General features: G+C 35.0%; 1 protein-coding gene across 1 annotated transcript; it reads right to left on the minus strand.

Moving 5' to 3' along the window:
* Positions 1-275: 275 nt before the first annotated feature.
* Positions 276-11,276, minus strand: LOC18595005 (Acid phosphatase/vanadium-dependent haloperoxidase-related protein). The gene is made up of 5 exons (XM_007022735.3): positions 10,995-11,276; positions 10,788-10,922; positions 10,637-10,674; positions 10,468-10,534; positions 276-691 (listed from the first exon to the last, which is right to left on the minus strand). The coding sequence occupies exons 1-5, from the start codon at positions 11,157-11,159 to the stop codon at positions 332-334; spliced, it is 765 nt and encodes a 254-aa protein (XP_007022797.3). The 5' UTR covers positions 11,160-11,276; the 3' UTR covers positions 276-331.
* Positions 11,277-11,631: the final 355 nt, after the last annotated feature.

The raw sequence follows: 11,631 nt of genomic DNA on the forward strand, positions 1-11,631 counted from the left end.
TTTCGCCCAAGTTACTTTATTTTTTTTGTCACTGATCATGTTTAATATCTCTTTCACGTTGGCTTGCAAATACGCAAAGCTACCCCACCATGGGTCATCCATCAGTACCGACGAACAGAATGTTTTGAGAAATGGCCAAACAAGTTGGCTTGGCTTGGGGAGGGAAAAAGAGAAGGACAAGCTTCTATTTAATTTGTAAGCACCTAGTGTCCTGGACACAACTTCATATAGGTGCTCTATCCCCCACTCTTTTATGGTTAATTTGGAAAACCCAATTTGGCAATGAACTTGTTAAAGGAATAAAAAATGAGGTTCAATACATAATAAAAGATCACATTATCGAATACACTGCCAAGCTTACAAGGAAACCTAACAATGCCCCTGCTACAACTTCAACCTCTGTGTGTCCAATTGATTCTTTTAATGGGATTAATGGCTTATAGGCATTACTTTCCGAACCTTCATCATCTGCTGCTAACTCAGAAGATGCCACTGCCTCATTAGTTTGACTTACTTCTTTGTCTGATGTGATTACGAGAGAACCAAGCCTCTCAACATTTAAGGTGGCTACGCTTTCGTCTCGAGAAACAATCAAATCATCTCTATTTTTGGAGACAACTGAGGTAACCTGTCCCTTGGGTAACACTGTATTTAGAGCTTTTGCATGATTTCCTACTTCTCTTCGCACCCCCTACAAAAGGAGCACCTATCTCTCTATCAGTACTTCACATTCGACCAAAGTGTCCTGCCAACAAATAAAATCCAGAAAAATAAAGAGCTCTAGAATCAAAATTTCCTGCCATTTTCAATTGTCTGAGCACTCCTCAGCTGATAAGCTGGACTGCCATGATGCAAACGCTAATCAATTGTAAAGATGTTAATAGATTGCTTTTCTAACAGATAACGAAGTTATTTATAAACATACAGCATGAACACTTACCTGAGACATATATGACAGTATTTTAGACAGATGTTTTAGCTAAAAAAAGGATCATATTTTTGAAAATACTGATTCAGTATATGTTAGGAAGAGGTGTACATAAAGCTTTCTGATAAACAATGTATAGAACAAGGCTTTATGAGGTTTCCACCCGCTAAATCAATATGCTTTCTTCTATAAGCATTAAACTAAAATAAAGCAGGACCTGTCAATCATAAAGGAAATAGAAATATAGAATTGCAAAATGAACCTGCATAGAGGATTTATCAGTACACTTTCAATATATGCATGTATACATAGCCCTTTAATGCTGCACAAAAATACAGTTTCCTAAGTAACACCAAAGACAGTGTCTATGTATTATTACTGCTCACCATGTCCTTCTGACCCATCCTTCTTGCAAGATTTGATCTCTTTACTTTTTGTATCCTTCAAACATAGCTTGATGGAAAACAACTAAGTGTGGTTATGATTGTGTGATGCAATCAACCTTAATAAGTGTGACTTCTAAGGAACCTAGTGCATAAGAATTTTGTCCCTTCCTTACATTTTTTTCTTTCCTATTTTCTCAAGAATTTCAGATGTACATTTAGATTAACAGCAAATGCATCCTCATACTGGAAGTAATGTAAGAGGATTAACAACCTAAATTGTCGTTCCATGTGTAGATGCTCAATTTTGGTTAATTATTATTTTTTAAAGTACTCTTTACAGTAAAATTACATCAAGGGTGTTACAAGCATGGAAGCGCCTAGGGTGTTCCAAACACAGAAGCGCCCAAGGGCGTTCCAAGTGCAGAAGCGCCTAGGGTGTTCCAAGCGTGGAAGCGCCCAGAGGCGTTCCAAGCGTGGAAGCTCCCAGAGGCGTTTCAAGCGTGGAAGCACACAGAAACAAGCATAGAATAGCTATTTGTATGGAGAAGTGAAAGTAACTCAGAATAAATGGCAGGATTCATAGTTATCTTCAAATTTGGGATGTTCTAGAGAGTTTGGCTTGGTGACTCAGATATGAAGATAGTTAAGAGAACTTCCTCTTAACCTTTCCTTGAAGTGCATGTGCTTTACCCTTTTCTCTTACCTTACTCCTTAAAAATACATGTGACGCACTTTCAAATGCTACTGCTCCATTTACCCAAAACTTACGCCCATTACCTAATTACGTGATCATTCTTTTAATATCTTGTAAATCGTTCTTTAACTGTTTTTCCATGACAAGCACGTTCTCCCATGATTGAACGTGCTCCCCTAAACAACTCCTAAGAAAGCGTTCCTACTCAGTATAAATATGAGAACTTGAAAGGTAAGAGGGGATTTTTTGGGAGACACCCAACAGAGATTACTTTGAAAAGCTCTCTCTAGATTCTTCCAAGCATTCTTTCTTTTCAGCTTTTCCCAATTGTCATTATCCGCCGCCTATTCCACCTTTTCTCATCCCTCACCACCTGCCACCCATAACACTTACGTTTCAAGGACTGCTCCAGTCTTCCTCTCTACCGCCTCTAGTGCATCCCGAATCACTCATTGCAACACGCCCTCTCTCCCTAACCGAAAGAACCCTCTACACCATGCATAACATGATTGTTGATATCACATTTGCCTCTCAACCAAAATTATTAGTCTTGTCTATGTTGTAATGGTTGCAATTCTACCTAGCTCTGATCCAAGCGTGGTAGTTTATTCTTTCAGAATCACAGTTCCCAACAATTACTGAGAAGTATCAAGTTTCACCCAAAATACTCAACTGGAAACGAGGAAAAGCCAGCAACAAAAGGTACACCTTTCAACTTCTCTCTTTGTATCTCCTACCAAACTCCAAAATGTTCGGAAAATATTTTTCAAAAAAGCTATCGCCATAAAAAGCCGGAGTACTAATTTCGTTAGGAAAGGCTTCTTGAGTCTACTTCAATCTCAAAGCAAAGGAATATTGGGACAACTCCACTGAACACGAACATTTGTGGCCCTTAGAAGCATATATTTTGATGACCTTAAAAAAATGACTTAACAAGGCTGCACAGGCACTTTCTTAATGAGACCAGAAACTTTAATGTAAAAATTCATGTCTGCAGCATTTCATATCATGAATGAGAAGATGGTCCAGATTTTGACACTAGATCTGGGAAAAGTTTGAAATACAATGTGATATAGGAGTAGGTACTCATTAAGCGAACCAACAACAGAATTGAAGTTTTTGATGAAACGCTGGTAAAAAGAGGTCAATTCATGAAAGCTTCAAATATCATGAAGTGACTTTGAAACTGGCCAATTGAAAATAGCATCAACTTTGCTTTGGTCCACTTCAATCCCTTGGCTTGAAACAACACACCCCAAGAAGATAACTTTGTTTGTTATAAATTCACACTTCTTTAAGTTAGTAAAAAGCTTTTGGCCTCGAAGTACTTTAAAGATCTGCCGTAAATGTTCCAAATGCTCTTTCTGACTTCTATTATACACCAAAATATTATCAAAATAAACCACAACAAACTTCCCAATAAAAGGGCTCATTCACCAATTTTGACAAGGTTGAAAACCCCACTAAGGTGAAAAATAGCCAAAATCCCACTTTGATTAGTTAGGCCAAAGATACTAAAACTTTTACTCTTTGAAAAGAGCTTAGAGAAATAAACACTCTTACTTAAGAAAATATTTTTTATTAACTCTCAACTTGAATGTCTCATAACTAAGCCTAAGGGTCAATATTCTTTATTAACTCTCAACTTGAATATCTTATAACTAAGCTTAAGGGTCAATATTCTTTATTAACTCTCAACTTGAATGTCTTATAACTAAGCCTAAAGGTCTTATTTATAGTATTATAAGCCCACATCCTAATAAAACTCTACTTTTAGTTGTCTAATATAATTAAAATAATTAACAAGAGATTTAAATAAAATAAATGTTCTATTCCTAAATAAAACATGACTGGCTTAAAGTTCATTAGGATGTGGGCCTATAATACTATAAATCAGACCCTTAGGTTTAGTTATAAGATATTCAAATTGAGAGTTAATAAAGAATATTTTCCTAAGCAAGAGTGCTTATTTCTCTAAACTCTTTTCAAAGAGTAAGAGGTTTTTAGTATTTTTGGCCTAGCCAACAAAAGTCGGATTTTGGCTATTTTTCACCTTAGTTGGATTTTTAACCTTGCAAAGATTAGTGAATCACCTTAGTGGGGTTTCTAACCTCGGCACAATTGGTGTCTTTCACAATGCCCAAGTGTCTTACAATACCTTGGCATCACAATGACATATCAATGCCTCTATATCTCTTAACCAAACCCATGATATATTTCACCATGTCTACATACTAGATATGAGGAAAAACACATCTTCCATTGACAACAAGTCTTGAGAAATTATTGGGATTGTTTTAGGAAATTGATTGAATGAGGATACCATTGGTGCGTGATGTAGACGCATCTAGAATTTTATTTTATTTAGTATTTTAGTTGGTTTAGGATTTTATCTTTCTTTATTCTATTTAGTTTGGAATTCTTTTCTTATCTTTATTAAGATTTTAGTATTTTTAGTCTTTATTTATGATTAAGATTACCATTTGATTATGATTTATCTTAGCTAGTACAAATAGGTGATCTTTGATAAAGAACTTATCATTATTATTGTTATTATTATTATTATTGTTATTTTGTTTATTTTGAATTTTTATTCAAGAGGTTTCTTTAAAACCTATTGTTTTTCTATTGTTCCAAGCATAATCAACCTAGTTAAGCCCTAATTGTTGAGTTCTAATCACTCTAAACCTTTTCGCTACACCAAAGTGGTATCACAACAAACGATCCTACTAACCTATAAGGATTTTAATCTAGGAGACTATGGTTGGCCAAGAAAAAGGTCGAGGTAGAGAAAACCAGCCCCAACAAATTGAGTTGGTTGAAATGTGGAGAATGATTGATGACTTGACCCAGGTTGAGCAAGCCTTGTAGTGTCAGGAACCAGTGGAAGCCCGAATGGAGAATCTAAAAGGTGACCACAACCCCCCTTGAGATTCAAGATCTATAGGATGATGATGAATTTGAGAACGAAAGCCCCTTTCATGAAGATGGGCTTGCAAATCAAGTGGCAAGAGTTGGATTAGAAGGTCGGTTACTACATGTCCTTGATTTAAATGGTGGAAGTTACATGTCGAGGATTATTTAGAGTGGGAAGAGTTAGAACCAATTTATGATGAATATGATAAGGAGATAAAGGAAATTGATGATCATCTTGTACAAGGAATTGGAGTAGTTCTTTGTCAAGATGGAAGGCCTGTAGAGTTTTTTAGTGAGAAGTTGACGGACACTAGACAACGTTATTCGACTTACGACCTAGAGTTCTATGCTTTGGTAAGGGCTATTCGTCCTTGGCAGCACTACTTGGCCTATCGTGAATTTGTTGTTCATTTTGACCATCAAGCTTTAAGGCATTTGCATTCACAGAAAAAGCTTAATGATCGACATGCCAAATGGAGTTCTTTCCTTGATGAATTTAATTTCTTACTAAAATATAAATTTGGACAATCTAATACTGTGGCTGATGCTTTGAGTAGGCGATATGTGCTATTATCAGTTATGAGCACACAAGACATAGGCTTTGAGGGACTTAAAAATTAGTATGGTTCTGATCCTTATTTCAGCAAGATATAGCTGATCTGCAAGGTTCATCACAAGTTGGGAATTTACCTTATAGATTGCATGAAGATTATTTATTCGAAGGTAACTAGTTGTGCATTCCAAAAGAATCTTTAAGGGAGCATATTAATAAAAAAACTCCATAAGAATGGTTTGGGAGGACATTTTGGTAGAGACAAGACTTTGGCAATGGTGGCTAATTTTTATTATTAGCCAAAAAAGAGCCGAGATGTGGAAAGGTTGGTGAAAAGATGTCCAACTTGCTTATTTGGTAAAAGTAGTGCTCAAAACACAAGTTTATATGTTCCTTTACTTGAGTCGGATGCACCATGGATTTATTTGAGTATGGATTTTGTTTTGGGACTTCCAAAGACAGCAAAAAGGTTTGATTCTATCTTTGTGGTGGTGGATCGTTTTTCAAAAATGGCACTTTTTATTCCGTGTTTTAAGCCTTCCGATGCAATTTATATTGCTGAATTTTCTTTCATGAGATTGTAAGACTACATGGTATTCCAACTTCCATTGCTTCTGACAGAGATGGAAGTTTATGGGACATTTTTGGAGAACTTTGTAAAGGAAATTTAGGACAATATTGAAATATTCTAGTACTTGCCATCTGCAGACAGATGGTCAAACAGAAGTTATGAATTGAAATTTGGGTAATATGTTAAGATGTCTTATACGAAATAACCCAAAGACTTGGGATTTAGTCATACCTCAAGCTGAATTTGCCTACAACAATTCTGTCATTCAAAGCACAAAGAAGACACCATTTGAGGATGCGTATGGATTAAAACCTCAGCATGTGCTTGATTTGGTGCCATTACCACAAGAAGCTAGAGTGAGTGATGAAAGGGAGTTATTTGCTGATCAAATTCGAAAGATCCATGATGAGGTAAAAGCTGCCTTAAAAGCGAGCAATGCAGCATATTCTTTAGCTGCAAATCAACATCGTCGTAGGTAGGAATTTAAGGAAGGTGATCAAGTATTTGTGCACTTGAGGCAAGAAAGATTTCCTAAGGGTACTTATCACAAGCTCAAGTTTAGAAAATTTGAACCTTGTAAGGTGCTAAAGAAAATCAGTTCAAATGCCTACTTAATTGAGTTGCCACTTGAGTTACAAATCAGTCCTATTTTCAATATTTCGGACTTGTATCTATTTGATGGATTTGATGGGATTGCATCTACTATAGACGATCAAGTTCAGTACCTTTCAATTTCTAAGGCTGAAGTTATTGAAGAAGTGTTAGATGTGAAAGAGGTTCGATCTAGATGAGAGAACCCGTTTAAACGATTTTTGGTAAAGTGGTTTGGTAAACCTGCTAATGAAAGCACTTGGATTGCTAAAGATGAATTGAAACGAGTGGATACAAACATCTACGAGAAGTATGTCAAGGCCTACTCATAGGAGCCGAATCCATTTTCTGACCTGAGTGGAATGATGCAGGAGCATTTAGAAATCTATTTTATTTAGTATTTTAGTTGGTTTAGGATTTCATTTTTTCTTTATTCTATTTAATTTGGGGTTCTTTTCTTATCTTTATTAGGATTTTAGTATTTTAAGTCTTTATTTAACATTAAGATTACTATTTGATTAAAATTTATCTTAGCTAGTATAAATAGGTGATCTTTGATCGAAGACTTGTCATTTTTATTATTATTTTGTTTATTCTAAATTTTTATTCAAGAGGTTTCTTTAAAATCCTATCATCTTTCTATTGTTCCAAACACAATCAACCCAGTCAAGCCCTACTTGCCTTAAACCTTTCTACTACACCAGTGTGTTTTCATTTGGAATGTTTTTAGAGAAACCAACCAGATTAAAGACTCTTGTGCAAAGATTGGAGTGGATAGGAAGGAAACATTTGTTCCTTGGTGGTTTTTATTAATTTTAGTTGGTCTGTAATGTGCACTAAAAGACTAATTACTGTTCATGTTAGTAAAGTTTTGTCCATATAAAGTTTAACATATGTTATGTTGAAGGGTTTTGATTCTGGGATCTTGGCAAAATTAGATGCCATAATTGGGGTAATACCATATTCTATATGCTACTGTAAAAGTGAGATAAAGTATCAATAAAAAACAGATTGTACAAGGCCCCCTGCATGTTTATGTTCTGTTTTTAAACTTAAATGGCAGCAATGTTTTGCTTCATGAAACCATCTATTTTCAAGTGTTTTTCATGTCCAAAAGTGTCTTTTAACCAGCCAAATACCGGCATCAGAGCTGCAATCTGAGGAAAAGGGAGTTACAAAACATGAAAGGAAAGGAGATTTGATAGTTGAAGTCACAGCTAGTTCAAATAATTCATCAACCACTACAATATTTAATAATTCTAATGTTCCCTATTTGAGGGTGAAATTTATGTTTTATGTGGTGTAAAAAAGGAAACTTGATTTCTCACTTCGGATGTTCTTAAGTTTCTTGACAACAGATATGAAGAATTTAATTAACGATGCCGTTGACTACTGCTTAAAAGGGGGACTGAAGAGGAAGAAACCAACAAATGCCGGTGTTCTTCGCATGACACAAAGAGATGTCTCAGCTGCTTTTTATTTGAGAATCATGAGAGCAAGGTGAAAAAAGGAGGCAGGGGACATTCTTAACAAGAGTTCCAAGGTGACGAGCACGTAAAAGCTATCAACCTACAATCTTTGAGAAGAAGTTCAGGAAATATGAAAATGAATGAGAATTGAGAATTTGAATGATTATTTTTGTAGACTTATGGAGTTTATTGATCAAATGGACAGTTATGGTGGTTCTATAGAAGATGATCATATTGCAAGGAAATTATTTATTAGTATAAAGAGAAATTTGATCCTACAGAGGCTGCAATAGAAAATACAAAACACCTCTCCACTTTAAGCGTTCAGGAGTTTATGAGCACGTTGAAATCCAATGAGCAAAGGTTGGCATGATATTCCAACAAACCAATTGAGAGTGCTCTCCAATCCAAGCTCACTCTTGACTCCAAAAATGCTGAAAAGAGACCATCAGCACATACTCAATACTAACGTTGATCTTTTAGAGGTGGTAGGCATGGAAGAGGTACAGGAAAAAGTGTAAGAGGAAGAGGTAGAAGAAATTGATGTAGGGTGGACATATGCTAGTTGAGGGATTAAATTATCTAGGACTTTATTGTCCTTTTATTTTACAGCTTTTGGTCTAAATTTCATGTTTCCTTTAAGTTAAGGTTCCAGGTTTTTATTTTATTTTACATTTTCTTGAATTTTAAGACTCAAGGTTATTTCTATAATCATCCAATTTGGCTGGACATTACAGATTATGAGTCTAGAATCTTGCTTTCGATTTTCCCGATGTAATTGGCTTTTATTTCTAATCTAGAAGTTGTTTAAGTCAGGTTTGCCAGTTTCCTAATCCGATAGTTTCAAATTAGAGTCTCATTATTTGTTACAATCCTTAATGGACTAGGAATGCTAGGAATATAAATATATATATATATAACATGAGGAGGGATCCACTTACACCAGTGTACAACTAATTTAGTTTTACACCCTTCCATATCTTTTCATACAATTCATATTTGATCAATCTAACTGTTGAATTTCATACAGTATTCACGTAAATCATGCATGCCAAATTTCAAGTTAATTAAAGATATCTAACTATTTGTTTGATACAATAAATTTTTTACCATTAAATATATATTTTAAAATAGTATTCTCATTAGATAGGACAGTAATATCGAATAGAATTGAAATATTACATGCATGGCAAGCACACGTAGGTTGATAAATCCAACCATCAGTGCTAAATTATTAATTGTAGAAAGATGTAAAACTAATTAATTTCACACCGGTATACCTTGATCCCCCTCCTATATATATACATACATACATATATATATATATATATATATATATATATATATATATATATATATATATATATTCATTCTAATAAGACATTGAGTAATTATTAGAGAATTATCAATATTATTTCTCTTGTGATCATCTAGTAACTTCTAAAGATCCCACGGTCAGATTAGGGATTTTTCTAAAGAATTTTGACCTAAAGCCTGCAATGAACTTTAATCACCTAGGTATAAAGGATGTATTATGTATCGATAAAGACATAGATATATTGATGAAATCATCCTACTGAGGCATTAAATGATTATCAGAGAATTATCAGTATTATTTCTCATGTGATAATGTGGTGCAATCAACATTAGGTGTAACTTGTAAAGATCCCTCTGTCAGAAGCTTAGGGATTTTTTTAAGAATTTTGACCTAGAATCTGCAATAATCTCTAATCACCTTGGTATCATGAGTGAAGCAAAAAATTTACAGCTGATAAAAGACTCAAACATGGTATACTGTCAATTCAATCAACTCAGTTCAATATTCACTAGCCAAAGCATGCAACACCAGATCTGGTAGAGTTAGCTCATCAAGATTGACTTAGTTATCTTGCAGATAGGATAGGTAGACCAACAGTAAGGAAACTAGGGAATTGAATCAGCATCATATTTACAAAGTCAAAGGCTTCAACTTCTTGAAAATTGAACTTTAAGGGGTTATGCTGCTACCTTAAAATCAACATTCTGACACAATTATGATCCCATAAAACTAGAATTTATAGTAGTAGTGTCTACTGCTACTGCCAAGAATTTGCATTCCAGTTCACATTCACATTTCACATAATACAGGCCAAATTCTTCATTAAAATCAACATCATTGAAAGAGGTAAAAAAAATAAAAACGAATGTCAAGTATGACTGAACAAAACTTTGCAAAGCATAACAGGCCACAAAGATTGCAATATCCAACAAATAAAATCATGGTCTGGGACTTGGAGCAGTAGCATATAAACAAAAATAGTAAGGAAGCAATGTTCAAACTATATTACACAGGCAAAAACCACACAGAGCATGTGCATACCTGAGCATCATACATGACAAGGCCAGCATAGACCAAGGAGAGCCCGAAAATCGAATCAGAGAAACCCCTGCAATATATTAATAAAGGAATTTGAAAGAAAGAAATTGGCATAAACTAAAATTAGTTTGTTTCAAAATGTTAGCAAACTGGGTGAGATGACAGCAACAACCTTTCGATAGCAAGAGAAGTTGCAGTAGCCACGACAGACTGTCCATACAGAGATGAGGGTAAAATCTTAATGGTAAAAAAGGGTGAGAAAGAAATTCAAGTAATGAATGATTCGTGTTACCAAAGAGAAAGCAAGGCAAAAGGTGCATTACGGAGGAATGGGTAGAAGGGAAGCCTCCAGCCTGGAAAGCAGTCCTGAAATTGAAATCTTTGCCGTAGAGAATGACAGAAGTGACTGGCTTTGAGAGCTGCCCAATTGCCGCTGACACAGCGGCGGCCACCAGCACCTTCGACAGCATTAGCAAAGATGAAAAATTTAAAAAGTTGAGCACCCAGCAAATAAGTAATAGCAAAAACACCTTGTTATGGGCGACTTGAGCAATATCGGCAAGGCCAATGTTCACAAGGCAAGTGAATTTTGGTGCTTTTCTTGGAATTCTGATAACATCGTGTATTCTTCCATGGTTTTTGGGCTGTGTAAAGGTTAAGAACAAGGCATGAGATGTCCAACACTGCAATGCCATGTCTTTTTGTACCCCAGCCCTCTTCTGTTATCTTATCTCCCCCCAAACGCCTGTTTCTTTCTTCTCCTTCTACTGCTTCTCGCTATCAAAGGATTTAGTTGTCGCAGTTACACCTTTGTTATGCTACCCTTGCTCACATTAATAATTGAAAAATGTATTAATAAATTTTTGCATTTATTTTTTATATTTTATTTGATATGTTTTTTTATGCACTAATTATAATATAATTTGCCTTCATTGATGTAGATACATGCATTTTGTCATCTAAAAATATTTTGTATTATGTGTAAAGTTCTTTAAATTATTTTTTTTTGTTTTTCTATTCGAATGCTCTTTTTTATTTAATAGGAGGTAAATTATAAAAGTGTCAACCCAATATTAGTGATCATGGGTCGAGCCCAATCAAGCCAGAGCGACACCTTGAAAACATAAGTTCAAGCTCACCTATTTAACTAGTGGTTAGGGGTGAGCA

The sequence above is a fragment of the Theobroma cacao genome, chromosome 7 (genome assembly GCF_053813885.1).
Source record: "Theobroma cacao isolate CCN51 chromosome 7, ASM5381388v1, whole genome shotgun sequence".
NCBI classification, from domain to species: domain Eukaryota; kingdom Viridiplantae; phylum Streptophyta; class Magnoliopsida; order Malvales; family Malvaceae; genus Theobroma; species Theobroma cacao.

Bases quoted from the DNA above. Each gene is read 5' to 3' on its own strand.
- LOC18595005 (XM_007022735.3), bottom strand. From the start codon at position 11,159: ATGGCATTGCAGTGTTGGACATCTCATGCCTTGTTCTTAACCTTTACA. The intron at 10,923-10,994 runs GTGTTTTTGCTA...ATGCTGTCGAAG, and splicing joins CTCAAGTCGCCCATAACAAG to GTGCTGGTGGCCGCCGCTGT. The intron at 10,535-10,636 runs GTTGTTGCTGTC...AATATATTGCAG, and splicing joins ACTTCTCTTGCTATCGAAAG to GGGTTTCTCTGATTCGATTT.